Raw genomic sequence first — 16,019 nt, 5'->3', positions numbered from 1 at the left:
TTTAATTAATGGGATGACATGGTCATTTCCTCCGCTGTCGCTGAAAAATGATGTCAACATCATTGTCTGTTGGCCGGCTTTCGTGACTGGATTGTATCGGAATCGCCTCGTTGCAAAACCAGATTTTAATTATGGGGAAAGGTCAGATCGGCAGTGTATACCAGTTTCAGCGAAGAATAATAAATATATCCATTACTGTCGGCAATACAGCTTGTCCTGTCTATCTGATAGCTTATATAATCACCGGAAGGCACACTATTTAGCTTGACAGATATTGTATCGTTTTGACATACTGTTTTAATGTTTATTTCTTCGCTGCGGAGTAATTTACAATGCAGAGCAAAAAGGTGCTGTTGTATATCTTGCTGCATCTCGTCAGTATTTGGTCGATAACTTCAGGGAAGTCCGTATGGAAATGCCGTGTCCGAACAGCGCAATCTCCTTGTCTTGATGAAATCTGCCAATGGAGACTTTTGGATAAATTTCCACCAAAACTTTACGGTAACAAGATTGTCTACAGAATTCATTTTTTTATAGTCATATCATTTTATAGTCTTCGAAATTCTTATAATGGCTTTTTTTCTTGCATAGTTTGATGTATGTAGGTATAACATGTTTTAGCTAAAGGTCACACAACCCACTGACGTATATACTGTGAAAAATTTTAACGTTACATGATTTACATGATTCGATTTGTTTATGAACTTGCTATCAAGCGATTCGCTCAAAAGATTACATGTTGTTACAGTATTCTGAATTCTGTGAACATTTCTTTTTCAGATTGTCCTCCGCTGGTAACGCAGCCGCTATTACTTAACGCCCGGTCGAAGCCGGTATCCTCCATGCAAACGATGCCGCGTGGGCCGATGGAGATACGATCTGATGTTGCACTGGCATCAGTTAATGGCATCAACGCCGCACAGTCCAAGCGGCCCGATTCGAAGGCAATTCCGCCTGTTCCCAAAAGCAGGTAGACATGCTTGATGCAGCTGTTGTGCAATTTGTAAAATGTTGAATATGATATACATGTTGACAATAAATTGATTGCAGCCGACGGTGGGCCCATCCTGGAGGTCTCCTTTTTGGCCATCCGCACTTGAGATGGACGCCAAAGGCCACTTGAGGTTCAGCGCTGAATTATTGGCCGTCCATCTGATCATGCGGGCTTTTGATCAAATTTTCGGGTGTATCGCGTTGACCGTTTTCTTTAAACTTTACTACTCTAGATTGAGTAGCTAGTTGTACCGTCACGAGATGATGTATATTTAGCTTTCACATTTTTCTCTCTTACTGTATCTACAAATCTACGAGTACTAATTTTTCAAAATGTACATTTTGCAAAAACTGGTTACTACCGTGGCTATTCAGTAACATAAATTCCACTGGTTCCTAATAAATTTACTCAAACCAGGAATTGCGAGCATCTCTGCTCGCTTCCAGATGCTTTTGAGAATCGAAACTGCTTTTGTAGAAAGGCGGCTGCATTTGGGGGAGAAGAAACAGCTTACGAGTCAAATGGCTGAGCGTTGTTATGTATATCAGCTAATTGAAAAAGAAGGTTACGCGGGCATATTACGCAATTGGTTCGCTACCAATAGACTAGAATATTACAGCATGTGCTCCAGAACGACCCAGTATAATCATGGTTGTTTATTGTCCGCATAACGTTGTTATCACATTACGGTAATCCCTGGACGAACCCGGCAATTACAGTCGTTCTTTGTCTGTTAAACATAATACGCTTGGTCAGGTAGAAGTACTCTAATTTCCTGTTTCACAAAATAGCGTGCATCACCATGTTGATCCCAACTTTCAGGGCGCGTGCGTCTCTCTAATGAAATGTAATAATGAGGTGGTATGCTACCGCAGAATTGCGATCCCGGTATCTTTTCTGACAGAACAATATAGGGGGAATTTAGCTGCTGTGGCCAGCACTCCCTGTACTTGCTGCCGTCACCCGCGCGGAGTGTGACGTTACGGCAATACATACGGTTAAATCAGGCGCGGTACATAAGCACCATGTTTAGCCACAACGTAAAACTCCAGCCGGGTGACGGCAGCAAGTACAGGGAGTGCTTGCCCCTGCAGTTAAATTCCCTTTATATGTTCTTTTTGCATACACAGTCGCCGCAACGTTGTTTGCGGACCTGTTAATGAAATCCTTGCTGCTGTGTGTTGCATAAATAAAGGCTGTAGGTAGCCTGATATTGCTTTAGTGATTTCAACGCGGTATCGTAGAAAAAGGTCAGTTAGTGGATTACTGCCGGCATCACTGCAATGCGCTCAGAGATTAGTGCGTAGCGCGATCACAAAAACGAAGCCCATAATTATGTAGTACTTAAGTACTACAACAAGAACCATGCAAGACTACGCCCCGTTAAACGTTTCGATTAGAAATGCCAAAACATTCATCAGCAATCACTTAGAGCGGCTTCCTGTTCGTTACGTATTGTCATGCTGTCTGCAGGATGTATGAAGCAACCGCCCTCGGTGTCTGCTGATGCAAAGTTCTGTATGTCCGATAGAAATGACCAGTTTACTGCATCCTTCTTCGCTACTTCAGTATTTGTTCCCTTTTGGTTGGCGACCTTTTCTTTTGTGAAATATCCGTATTCTCCCAACTCCAGATCTACTTTTAATTTCGAGGGAGTGCTAGACCTTCCACGTAACAGTATTGGCACGTATAATTCGAAACGATGCGCAGCAAGGGAACATTATTGTAAACGATCTCCATTCCATAAAAGTTTCATTGAGTTGGTGCTTGTCTGTTTTTCGTTTTTTTATTATCCTGCTCCAGATGGCTTTTGCTCTACCCCAGACTCAAAATTACTCAAAAGTGTACGAAAAACTTTTTCCGGGATACGGTTTTGTTGAACATAGTTTGCGAACAACTTTTAGCCGGGCAAATTGAGCATTTTAATTTGCCTACACCACTGAAGCAAAACTGCTGCAGTGTTCCATTATGACTCACCAGGAATACGCGAACATGCGCGATCGATCCGTTATGCGCGACATCGGACTTAGCAAATATGGAATTAAATGAAACAAGGCAAAGGCTTTGTGTACAAATGTTGCTACCACATTGACCCTGATCTACACTATTTACTGATGTAGAATATTAATTTGACCGCTAGATCACGGTTCAGAACAGAATGCGTACATATTGACCGTTAAGTTATTAAAGCCACCTTATTATTACTTTTTCCGAAATATTAAAATGCAAGGAAGCGGCATTAGCAATTATTGAAAATTAATTCAACGAACCGTTCACTGCCCCGCTACCGCGCTGTGACCGGCATTTTGCATATTCTCAGGAAACTCTCGGCTTGCCATAGTAATTGCTAACCGCAGTATTCTATTTTCAGTAGCTTCCTGAAACATTCATTATCGCCATAAATGGATTTCGTTCTGCAAACACTAAATAATGCAATCCGATTTTCTGCATCAACAATAAGGCGACAGTCATAATAATGTCGACGACTGGCCTCTGCAGAACGGAAGCTCGATCAAAGCTAATGAACTGTACATAAAGCAGCCATTCCAGTTTATAAGGTTCTATTTGCTTGCCAACATCCCAGTATATTGTATGCTCATAACTGAATACGCTATGGCGATTATGCAGCTGATGACCCTTTGCATAATAGCCGCATTGATGTGTGGCTCAGTTGTGTCAGTAAAATCGGAGTGGTCACAGCGCGGGGCTTTTTTGGGATCCCGTCCCAGGGCCAGTGAACTGATTCCGCTGTGGAGAATAATCGTGCCACCAGCCACTAAGGACTTCGTGACCTCGATCGGTGGATCTGCCGAGCCGATGGTACTGTATCGTGTTCCTGCAAAGTCCCCGCTGTCCGCGTTGTCAGAACGATCGTTAGCATATTTACTGGCGGTGCGGAGTATTCATGACCAATTGGTGCCTAACTGGATGGACAACGCTCCACGCTTCCGTGACCTTATAACCTACCGAAATCGCCCGCCGAGATTGGGATGAACAAGATTTTACAGGAGAAGCCAAGGCTTTCTAAAGTAGTCTCTAGTATTCGTTCCAGGCGGTGTATCGTAATCACATTATTTTTCTTATTTAGCGTATAATTCGTAATCAATAAATGATTGTTAAAACGTCTGTATACCCTGTTATTAAACGTCTGTATACCCTGTCTGTGTACCCTGTCTGTATACCCTGTTCTTTGGTGTGGGCAGTGATTGCGTCCTGCTCTGAGGAAAACAGCCCCAAGTTGTCATAAGAATGTTCTAGCGATTGCGCTTTTTTCGGCGCACGGTTTCTGTTCACAAAAAGCGTAATTGTGTTGAGCAACATTCTTGAGTAAACGGACGCGGCTCATCCCCGTATGGAACGTACAATGATTTTACGCTTTAAAAAGCTCAAAACTTTTTATGCTCAAAACTCTATATACCGTAAACACAAGAGAGACCTCATCGGCCATGGTGTGGATGTTAGGGTTGATTCTCAATGTACAGAGCACATGTGCTGTTTTTTCACGCCCTTTTCTTCGTATTTTAATCTCGGGTGGTTTTTTTTGCAACTGCGAGCGCACATACAGACTCTGTAAACGTAAAGACAGAGTAACACGGCAACGTATACGTTGTGCACACGGAAGTGAAGACCTTTCTCCTTCGGCTAGCGTATCCACGTATCAAGACGGACTTTACTGCATAATTGGCCGTTCGTGCGTACGACATCCCTGCCGGAAGTCCCCAGCTGTCACAGGGGATTCACTCGCCCGCTGCGTTCGTCTGGATACAAAACGTGTGCTCGCTGGATGGTACATCTGCTTTCAAGGGATACGGTGGCGATTCACGTGACCGTTTCGCGTTCATCCTTGGAAATCCACGAAGTGCAGTTGTTTAAGAGTGATGATATTGGGCTTTTTTTAGTAGCAGTCGTTTGGAGTTAGAATTTTTCGCAGCGGAAATTCACGGTTGTGCACGTGTTGGTCTGTCTGAGAACCGGAAGAGCCGAATCGAACTGTTTTGTGAAAACTGCAACTTCGGCAGAGGGTAAAAATTTCCATTAATCTTTGTGGTTTTATGTGGATTTCCTTGACGCTTCGCGAATTGCCGTTAACTAAGTGGTATGTCGCCCGGCGCCGTCAGTTTGCAATTCAGCAAAAGCGGAGACTGAAAAGTTACTAGCACATTACACACCAAAATCTATGACCCAAAAACTGGGAGCGAAACGAGTACCTAAAAAAGTTGTGTCACAACGCTTTTCAAATTTGCCACTGAATCATGATGGCAACGTCATACCGTTCGTTGCACGCCGTTCGTGACTGAAATGTGTTATGTTGCCGGTTGAAGTATGAGACTGTGAGATTCTAATTATAGATAAAGGTCAGATAAAAGATTTATGGCGGATTGTGCGAAGAATAATTTGTCTTCATTAATTCCGGGAAAACAACTTGCCCTTTAAAGATGCTTATAAAGCCAACCACATGGAACAAGCAGAATGCTGTATTGAACGAGGTTAGTTTTATTCTTCGACAAGCAACATTCTCGTCGGCGTACAATTTCGTGTCTTTATTCGGCATAGAAGTATTCACAATGCTGCGCAGGAGAAGGTTGTTGTTCGTTCTGTTGTATCTCATGGGTTTGTGGTCGATTAGTACGGGAAAATCTGTACGAAAATGTCGTGCGCGGGCTATGCGAACACCGTGTATTAGTGACATATGCCGTCGGATCGCCCTGGATAAATTTCCACCAAAATTTTACGGTACTTTAACTTAATTCCTATCAGCTCACAATGATTTATACTCTGCACTCTGGCACTGCATGTTTCGAAAATAATGTTTAATTACTTTATTGTTTATCCCGCGCGATTACAAGCCATTACAAGTAAAGGTCAACCACACAATGCAGTTTAGAGCGTTATTTTGTTTGCACCGGACGACCAGGCATAGGCACTTGATCACAAGTTCAGTGGCTATAACCATAAGCCGATCCGGTACTAATTTTGGTAACGCAATAAAACTTGCGTTCTGGAAAAGCGTTTTCCTGTGCATAAGCGTCGCATAACTGACTCTCATCGACACAAAATTATTAGATAGCGTTGCATCAAAAAGTAATTTTTGTTGCTATTAGTTCGGATTTTGCAAATTACTTTTCAGAGTGTCCACCACTTATGCTCCCGCATTTGTTCAATGCACGGCCAAAACCGGGATTGTCCTTCATGAAATGGAAGATATTGCGTGATCCGACGGAAATACGCTCCGCTTCTGCTCTCGCACTGTCTGAAGATATCCTGATGTACTAGCGACCATCTTTAAAGGCGCTTTCACATTTGCGAAAATCGCAAGAAAAGTGAATAAATTCCACTTTCAGACTGCCACTTTCATAATATAATAACGTACTGCAATTCTGTAAGTGTACCAACGCCGTTTATTCTTGCAGCCGGAGATGGACTCATCAGAAAGGTTTTCTCTTCGGTCATCCGTATTTGAGCTGGGGACCTACCGTTACCTTGATGGGCAGAATGCTCTCTGGCTGAATAACGAGCCACATCGCTGCGTCTATCCGGATTTGAGATGGACGCCAAAGGTCACTTGAGGATCAGCGCTGAATTATTGGCCGCCCATATGATCATGCTGGCCTTTGGTCACATGTGCGGGTATATCGCTATGACTGTTTCTCACTAAGTTACTTTCGGGATTCAGTAGCTTCTGGTGCCGTGGATAATTCTGTCGTGTTCACAGTTTTTACATTTTGCTGTCTTACTGCGCTACGAGTATCATTTTTCTAGTTGTAAATTTTGGGCTTACTGATCACTAACGTGATTTTAAGTAGAGAAAATTGCGCTGGTTCATAAAAAATTTCCTCGAATCAGGATTACGAGCATCGCTGCTCGCTTCCGGGCGTTCTTGAAAATCAGAATTGCTTGTGTTAAAATGTGTAGACAGGCGACCATGCTTCGCGGGGAAGAAACAGTTTTGGAAGAGTTAAGCGGGTACGCGCTGTTATATCCCGTCATTAAATAGAAGGCTACACTTTCACATCATGCAATTGAAAGGATATGAAAGCTATCATCACGTTCCAGTAATTCCTCGACGAACCCGGCACTCACAGCTATTCTTTGCCTGTTAAACGTAATGTGCTTGCGCAGGTAGAAATACAGTCTGTACTCATAATTTTCTGGTGTACATTATAGCGAGCGTCAGCCGGTTGATCCCAACTTCCACGGCGCGTGCGTCTGTCTGACGAAATGTAACAATTAGGCGGAATGCGATTCCGATTTCTTTTCAAAAAGAACAATGTGATCTTTTGATTCTTTTTGCAGACCCACTCGCCGCGACGTTGGTTGCAGACCAATTAATGAAATCCTTGCTGATTTGTGTCCATTAATAAAGGCCTCGGTTAGCCTGAAACTGCTAGTAATTTCAACGTTTTATCGCATAAAAGAAGTCAGTTAGTTCATTTCTGCTGGTGTCACTGCAATGCTCTCGAAGATTACTGCTCAGTGCGATCAGGAAGGTAGCATGTACTTAGTACTTAAACAAGAACCATTCAAGGGACCAAGGCTATGCCACGGAAACGTTTCCATTAGATATGCCAAATCCTTCATCAGCATCCACTTGGGGAGGCCTACGTATTGGCATGCCGTCTGCTGGATATATGAAGCAACCGGCCTCGGTGTCTGCTGATGCTTTTTCCTGCATTTCCGATAGAAATGGTCAGCATCTTTGGCATGTAATCCAGTATTTGCCCTTTCGGTCATTAAACTTTCTTTTGTGGCAGACCTGTGCTCTCTTATCAAATTGTCGATTAGGTGCAATATGAAATCAAATAAAATAAGGAAAAAGACGTTTTATACAAATTTTGTTATCACATTTCAGCTGATCTACACTACAGGTATTAACTGATGCAGATTCAGATTATTAATCTGACCGCTTGAATCACACAGTTCAGAATACAATGCGGACTACGTACGAGCACAAGTACGAGTTTGCAGCGAAACGGATGTTGTACGTCTTTACATACAATTTTGTTATGTTGTAAGTACTCGTACTTCAGATTCGAACCGTTGAAGTGTTAAATGCACCAGCAGTTGTTTGTGGGGCCGTTGGCGCTTTATCGTGTGGCGGAACTGCCTTTATATTGTTTATTACTGCACAGCGGCATAAAACGCTGCAAACCATATTACGGACAAACGGAATAAGCAGTGCACAGCTACTGAAACCTGGAATTAATGTTCCATGGGTGCCAACACTGGTCAGCGGTTCGTGGCATTTGATGCGACGTCTAACTACGTAAACCAGAATTCACTTCGCGCCCGCCAGTAGCGGAGCTGACCTTTGTTATTCTGGTTAATCCACAACGAGAGGTCAAGGGAAATCCCATGCCGATCGCCCTGGTGAAATCGAGACTGGCTGATTACCCTGGATGCTGTAGAGGAGGCAGTGGAACTGGAGCTGCGGAAGTTTTCGGCGCGGGGGAAAATTTCCATTAATAAAAAAACCAGTTCGCTGACACTTTCAAAGAAAGTCAAATTTAATTGCTTATCATAAACCAGTACCAAAATACATGCATGTATTTTTGACAAGCCGAAAGAAGTTCGTGACAGCTGCACAACTTCCACAACCAACGTATCATTTCGCAGTGCCACTTCTAACTGGTTGGTAACAAACTTGGTTACATTTTGTTAGCCAACTCGTAAAACAAAACTGTGCAAGTACACTACAGGGAAAAATCTCCGCAGTATTATTGGTTTCTACGGTGTAACAGAAGCGATTCTATCACTGCGGTCAGTCCAGTGGGAACAGCATTTTCTGGATATTGTCCTAATCTGTATGTTTCCACATTACGTACAAATATAAACGCTCATGCTGTGCAGTCGCATTGAATCAGCAGCCCATTCGTTGACGATTTCTTGTGGTTTCACGTACGCCATACGGTAAACTCTTTCCATAATTATCCTATATATATATTCTCTCTCATCATTATCTTCTCTCGCCGCACCCACTTGCGAACTGAAGAGCCATTATGCTAGCACAAAACTGCGTCCAACGTCGGTGTGCACTGTGCAGAGTGGGACCACTGTCAAAGATTCACCCAAGGTCAGCCGTCTCCAGTGAACGCTTTTTCCCTGGGGCACTGGAATCTTTCGCGTTGCCCTTCTCATTGGCTCTCTTCCATGTTTTCACTCGAGAGTGCTTCAAGAAAATCTCGTTGAACTTGTACCGTCGTTCTATGCGGGAGGAAGTGTTAGACACGGTGATGTGGTAATCCCGTTCTCTTCTGGCATATCTTGCCTCCGTGTAACGCTTAGGGTGATGGCGATGAAGAACGTGCTGGTTAGCAGCCAAAATGTCCGATGCGCGGATTATTTTCTCTTGTTCCACGTGGCACACCCGTTTTGTATTATTAGCGGGCACATACAAGACTTCGGATCCACGTGTTCCAACCACAACTGCAGGACACCAGCTCTCCTCTCGTTCCACGAATATCTCTTCCTTGTGCCGGAATTCCATATTCCCGATATGGATGACCGGGGCCTGCCGGGGCTCCGTGGGGAATCGATGTTTGTGGTGGCGTATTTCTTTTAACGCTGATGCTTCTAATAATCCATTCTAAGCACAAACATCGATTTGATTATTACTCGTATTTCAATATTCGGATAGATCAAGTATAGAATTACAAAACATCATAAGAAGCACCGTTTATTTCTACATCATAAAGTTGGTTTAATGACTTCTTTTGCAAAATAGCATCAAAGTGCTTCTAATTACAGTATGGTCATCAATATCAAGTTATGAACGACAGTACGAAGTACCCGATCACCTGTGAATGTAATTTGTATAGGATTTATTAATTGCATAATTCTGGATCGATCGTCGAACTGCTAATAAGCTGCTGTCAAAAGCGGTTAGCGTTTACCGACTTACGTTTTCGGGCACGTCGGCTACCTCGACGATGGTCATTACTGGGAATCTAATGAGGTAAAACAGATCTCCCAGGACTTCGCACCGGTTGGCGGACGTGGGCTCTAAATTGTTACGAGTGCAGGCAGCCACCGCCCATCTGCAAAATTAACTCATGAACCAGGTGTCATAATCCAATTCTAAGAAATAAATCTACCAGCTGTCATAGTTCTGCAAATAACACTGTATTTGCCGGATATAGGTGTCTGGTTCTGTTCATCCAGTATGCATTATTCCTGTGTAAACCGGTCGTATTGGGCTATTTACATACCTGTCCACCGCCAAGCAGATGCGGCTCTCGTCGGCAAACAACGTGTCGCGTTCCAGAATTTGTCGCAGTGTGTCGGGTCGCAATTCGGCGAATCGATCCGACTTGAGGATTTCCTTGCAGTGCACGTCCACGAAGTGCAAGCAGTTTTCCACGATCCATTCGATACCAACAGCCCAGGTCAGCGCCTACATAGAAACCAAGTGAAAACTGGCAACGGTGAGCCATGAGAAGACATACGTTCTCCAAATGCAGTAAACAGCGATCAGCATTATCGCGATCCACGATAAGATCTTTCATGACAAAATCGAAACAGTCGTCGACCAGCACTGCCACATCGTACATGTGTGCGAAGTGCATTGTTGGAAAGACATCTTTCGCTGTCACGTCCACATAATCGGCATAGAGATATCTGTCGTAACAAACATTTTGTCAGTGGAAAACCTCAAGAACCGAACCATCTCTCCTTCAGTCAACCAGCTTTCCACACTATAGTGTTTTTTTAAACTGATTTTGAATAATTCAGTTTTCTGGACGAAACTATGTAATCAAACTGAGAAAAAACGTCGAAGCGTACGAGTATGTACGTATGTATGTATGTCAGCACAGTATGTATGTCAGCACCTACCTTAAGACATTTTTGGCAACTCAATGGCACCATCGCACTTCTCAGGCAGACTTCCGAAAAACATGGTGTAAAAGACATCACTGCCGCTGCTCAGCACGAGCCTGATAAATGTGTGGTTTACAATTTACAGAGATCTGCAGAAATTTGTAATAGCTAAGAAAGAGTAGCAACGTGAACTCACTTGTGTGCCTTGAAAATCTTCGCTTGCCCGAAATTCCGCCCTACCGAGAACTGCACATCAGTTAACTCTCCACTCTCTAACAGCTTCTCCATCCGATTATCGACCCCTGCAATGGTGCCCCGTCGTGGGGGGCTGGTGGCTTTTGGTCGTGGAGTAGTTTTTGATATGGCGACAGGCCACAGTTTTGCGCGATGGCACACTCCGATTTTGAAAATTCGCCAGCTGACTAGTTTAGCACGGGATTGACAGCTATCTGTACTGCTAAGAAACTGCTACTCGGTAGGTAGTAATGTCTTAAATTGTCTTTCGTATCGAGATTTAACAAAGCTTCGCCATCGCAGCTCTTTGCACTACTCAAAAACAACAATCAACTGGAGCCTGGAGGTGGAACTCGAAAATTCAAAACTACAAGACGGTAGTTAAAGAGCTGTCCTCTCAGTGTGGGTAAGAAACTGCGACAGATATGCAATGGGTACCGTCAGTGACTCACCGAGTTCGTGTTCTTATGTGTTAGTCGGGAGCTGGTGATTCGCATAAACGCACGTGCGCGATCCGTATTTGCTGTCACCAACGTCCAGCTAGTCTCAACTTCTGCTGTACGTACCGGGTGGCTGAACAAAATGGCCGTCTGCTTTGTCATGGTGCGCTGGATCCGTCCAACACTAAATTGACGTTATCCCAGTTTCATTCGATGGAGCAATGTTTTTTACATAAAAAAGTTAAGTTAACCCAGGAAAACCGGGTACCAGAAGGGATGGGACTGCAGTTTTGAAAATCGGCAGTCTGGAATAGAAAAATTCAGTTAAGAGAAAAATATTTTTTTCAGAATTTTAGCAGACCATAGGTCAAGCAGGAGATGACCATGTCGGCCTAACACGCATGGTGTGGAACGGGTTAAGTCAAAATTTCCATAAGGCTGAAATTTTTTATGAATTGTTTTGTAAAACTGGCTGGGTTTGGATGATGTCCTGGAAGCGAAAATCTGAAATTACCCGTTTCTAAATTAAAATTCTTGCTATTCAGCTAGCGACGTTAATGTAGCTTATTTTACTATTTCTGGTAGAGAGGTTTTTTCTCGTTTTTTTACTGTAAGGAACTGCAGTATTCTAGCAACCGTGCTTGGCCAGTGCGCTGAAGAACAGAGACTTTGCACGAGTAATTCTCGAGAAACCGGCAAACAAAGTTTTTGAGAGCAAATTTCTAACCAACATTCTAAAATCTCACCCGATTAAATTTTGTTTCAAAAAGGGCAATGTGTCAGCTACATTTCAAAGTCGTATCTGCATTTTTTGGTGCAACCTGTCATACAGCCAAAAATTGTAACCGAAATTACTCGAAAATACCAAATAAAAAACCGGCATTTTTCCAAAAAGTCACAATGTGTCTTGACTGCATAACTCGTTCAGCGTATGCAGCATGACCACAACTTTTTTTTCTATTGAAAGAAAACGTATTGTGCTAAATGAAACAGTTAAGAATATTCAAAAAGTCCGTAAGGGAAAGAAATGGCACAAGATTTTATTTTTTGCGAGCTGGGACACGAAAAATTTGCAGACAGTTTCTGGTTTCATTTGACATCATTGCAAACCAAGACGGCTTAATTTTTTCAGAAACTTTGTTGTAGGTTTTGTGGCTAATAAAATTCTTTATCGAATGAGCCTAAACAGTTTACGATGCGACAAAGGATCTGCGAAAGAAAACCGAAAACAGGAGACGGCCATTTTGTTCAGCCACCCGGTAAGTCATGTCGTGAGTAGTGTTGTGCATTATGACTGATGATTTGATGCGCATACCAGCTGGATTCTAGAATCTAGAACTTCTGAGCTATTATACTGCATACTATATCATACTGTAATAAAGATGCGACATAAAGTATTATCGGCTTGGCAGTTCCACTGGCCGATTTTACGGCGAGACATCTGTAGGGACCGTGGACGCGATTATTTTCCATAGAAGGGTTAACTATTGGTCTTACAGACAGCACTGGATCGCGGAGAAATATATTGCTTTGTGACCAGTTAGAATTCAGCGACATTACAGGCCGCACACCAGCGCCAAAGCCATGCAAAAGGTCAACGGCTCATAACGGCCATTGCGTGGTGTTTAGCAACGACATACGGCGTGTTTAACAATTGAGTTAAAATCGTTACTGAAGTACCTGGAATGGTTTACATATCAGATTAGATTAATTCAGTGTTTCATGAACAAATCCATCTTGTGACGAAAGTAGAAAATCTTTCATATGAAACAAATAGAACATTGTGGCTGGTGGTTCTGAAAGCATGTCATGCGCTGCCCGCTTATTTTTGGGAATTCTCAATTTACCGCCCACTTACTGGGTTGTAGTGCGCGCTTTAGTTACTTAATTTTGAATAATTCTGCTAACGCCTCTTTTCGGAATTCGAAAGATTCTGCAAATCTGAATGTGGACGGCTGCCTAATAATTTAAGGGTATACGCAAGTGTTCTGTAATTTCGGTTTTGTATCGCAATCGCCCGGTCGGTTATTCTGCCTTAATAAACCATGTACTTATAATATGGTAATTAAGAACGAAATAACAAGACGTTCAGACAATGCCTTGGTCATTTTACTGCACATTCGTTCTCAAAGTCTGCAAATATTTCATGCACAATTATTCCTGAAGTGTGCAGATATGTCATCCGCTGGAAGAAACTGTCGACACCATCGTATGTTAGTCGCTGTGCGTGACTCACTTGCATCGACGTCATCGGCTGTAGCGTGGGGTTTTAATTTATGGAAAAAGGTCAGATAAAAAATTTATCAGGATCCAACGACGAACGATCTTTCTGCATTAATGTCGCGCAAACAGTTCGCCCTTTAAGCTTCTTATAAAACCAGTGACGGGCTACACATAAAATGTGGTCTGGATAGCTGCTGATTCTGCCGTTCGGTGGGCAAATGTTTCGTCGGCATACGCTTCATGATCCTAATCCGGGTAATTCGCAATGCAGCCTATGAGATTGTTGCTGTCCGCTCTTCTAATGCACCTCATGAGTCTATGGGTGCTTAGTACGGGAAAATCTGTGCGGAAATGTCGTGTCCAAACTGTCAGGACACCTTGCATTAATGACATGTGCCACTGGATCGCTCTGGATAAATTTCCATCGAAAGTTTACGGTAAGAAAAATCGTATCAACTCGATCGTACTCTGTAACCTGTGAATGCAATTTCTTCGGGAACTTTGCATGCTATATTTCGTTTGTGAATACTCCTTGTACATTTTTACAATACAACAACTGGTGATATTATTTTGTTTTAATTGGATAGTCTCAATAAGAAGCCAGCCAGCCAAAATATTTATGATAAATCTGGCGTTCATTGTTGTTCCTCTGAAAGCTGTTTTTAGCTTTCATTAAAAAAATCGGTTTTTGGGAAGGACACCCGTCTATACATGCTTTGCAGGAACATAGAATTTAATACTATCTTGTTACTTTAAACTTTCTCGGAATTGGGTCGTGGAGAAGATCGCGCAGTATTTCTGATTTGAGAATGACGTTTTTTAGAATGCCCACAGCTCACACGGGCAGATTTGTACCGTGCACGGTCGAAACCGGCACTGCATTCCATGAAATGGATGGCGATACGATCCGCTACTGACGGCGCATTGTCTGATACTAGCCTTATCAATGTGTCGAAACGACCACATAAGAAGGCGTTTCCGCCTTTACCAAAATTGCGCGAAAGGTGAATAATTTTCCTTCCGGTCAGACTGCGCCATTACAAATCGCATTCATGTAATCCTGTATAGGCACATTCACACCGCTTACGACAGCAGCCGGAGATGGGCTAATCGAAGAGGCTTCCTGCTCGGCCACCCGTATTTAAGATGGAGGTCAAAGGTCACTTGAAGCAATGCTTGGATCACTGCATGTCGCAACCCTAAATTCCTATGAAGCAAACATCGATTTCCAAGCGAGCAGAGATGATCTTCCGCAGCAGACTACTTTCCAGTTCACTAGCGTAAACTTCAGATGTGTTCGGGTTTTGAAACCGATAATGAACGATGTACAACAGAAAATTATCAGAACCCGAACAAACAGAACAGCTGTTTTCACAGCTTTCACTGTCCAAATCCAGCTTACACTGTTGGTTATCCATTTTTGCACATTTTTGCCCCAGCCACCTATGAGTTTAATCGACTTTGACGTATGCTGTAGAAGTAGTGGCTGATTCGTACAATGAAGCAGATACCACAGAATCAATAAACGCAGAACGCTAACGCAGAATCAATAAACGTACGCAGAATACTGCAATTAAACAAGAATAGTTAGACGTAGTTCTTCAATTATTCTACACCTTTTTCAAAACGTAAAGGATGTTTTTAAGCGCAATTTTGTACAAGACTGCTGTACTTGTGAAGTGGTGATACAGAACGTTACAATAGTGTTCAGCCGTCGCTGGCATGGCCGCTGGTTAACTGTGCGACAGAACGGTTTTTTTGTGTAAGATGGCACGACAGGGACGGCCGGATAAAACACTTGGAAAGCGTGTATGACAATTTTATGACCAATGAATAAACAATCCACGGCTACTGGTATGGGCGGTCGATTAGTAATAAATGTCGCTAATGCTGATTAGCTATTGAAGGCACTCGATGCAAGATTTTACGGTACGTAAACTTGAATACACCCCGCGCCCTTCAGAGGGGAGTTCTTCCGGGTTGCTCGACAACGAAGGACCAATTGAAAGTACCCTGCAGATCTCCCTTGTGACATCGAGACTAATGCGCCCATACGAGCGTGCTGTCTGGAAAACAGCAGAAACACTGTAAAATTGTTTGGCGTTGGTGAAAATTACCTTCCAGCTGCGATGCAGCCTCCTGGGCCATGCATGGATCCACAATCTTTCCGCCTTTTTAGCACAGCAACCAAATGTCGGTTTCCTGGTTCACGTTCATAAGTGGTAGCTTTCACGCATGCGCTGAGTTGTTATGAAAAGAAGAAGCGGATATTGCTTGTGACCAATGACGACCATAATAATGTCGCTTGTTGA

At 43.0% G+C, this 16,019-nt stretch overlaps 2 protein-coding genes and 1 long non-coding RNA gene across 3 annotated transcripts; 1 reads left to right on the top strand and 2 right to left on the bottom strand.

Moving 5' to 3' along the window:
- Nucleotides 1-274: 274 nt before the first annotated feature.
- LOC129597828 (uncharacterized) lies at nucleotides 275-1,293 on the top strand. The gene is made up of 3 exons (XM_055495516.1): nucleotides 275-501; nucleotides 781-970; nucleotides 1,051-1,293. The coding sequence occupies exons 1-3, from the start codon at nucleotides 333-335 to the stop codon at nucleotides 1,121-1,123; spliced, it is 432 nt and encodes a 143-aa protein (XP_055351491.1). The 5' UTR covers nucleotides 275-332; the 3' UTR covers nucleotides 1,124-1,293.
- A 7,539-nt stretch (nucleotides 1,294-8,832) lies between these two features.
- LOC129597798 (uncharacterized) lies at nucleotides 8,833-10,542 on the bottom strand. The gene is made up of 4 exons (XM_055495479.1): nucleotides 10,438-10,542; nucleotides 10,201-10,385; nucleotides 9,894-10,029; nucleotides 8,833-9,578 (listed from the first exon to the last, which is right to left on the bottom strand). Exons 1-4 carry the CDS (start codon nucleotides 10,540-10,542, stop codon nucleotides 9,057-9,059), a joined length of 948 nt encoding a protein of 315 aa, XP_055351454.1. The 3' UTR covers nucleotides 8,833-9,056.
- A 2-nt stretch (nucleotides 10,543-10,544) lies between these two features.
- LOC129597829 (uncharacterized) lies at nucleotides 10,545-11,414 on the bottom strand. Its single transcript, XR_008691616.1, has 3 exons — nucleotides 11,007-11,414; nucleotides 10,826-10,926; nucleotides 10,545-10,609 (listed from the first exon to the last, which is right to left on the bottom strand). It is a non-coding gene; the product is annotated as an uncharacterized LOC129597829 (long non-coding RNA).
- Nucleotides 11,415-16,019: the final 4,605 nt, after the last annotated feature.

The sequence above is a fragment of the Paramacrobiotus metropolitanus genome, unplaced genomic scaffold, assembly GCF_019649055.1.
Source record: "Paramacrobiotus metropolitanus isolate TYO unplaced genomic scaffold, Prichtersi_v1.0 Parri_scaffold0000109, whole genome shotgun sequence".
Classification (NCBI taxonomy): domain Eukaryota; kingdom Metazoa; phylum Tardigrada; class Eutardigrada; order Parachela; family Macrobiotidae; genus Paramacrobiotus; species Paramacrobiotus metropolitanus.
The sequence above is the reverse complement of the archived record's forward strand: the minus strand, read 5'-3'. Positions and strand labels throughout refer to the sequence as shown.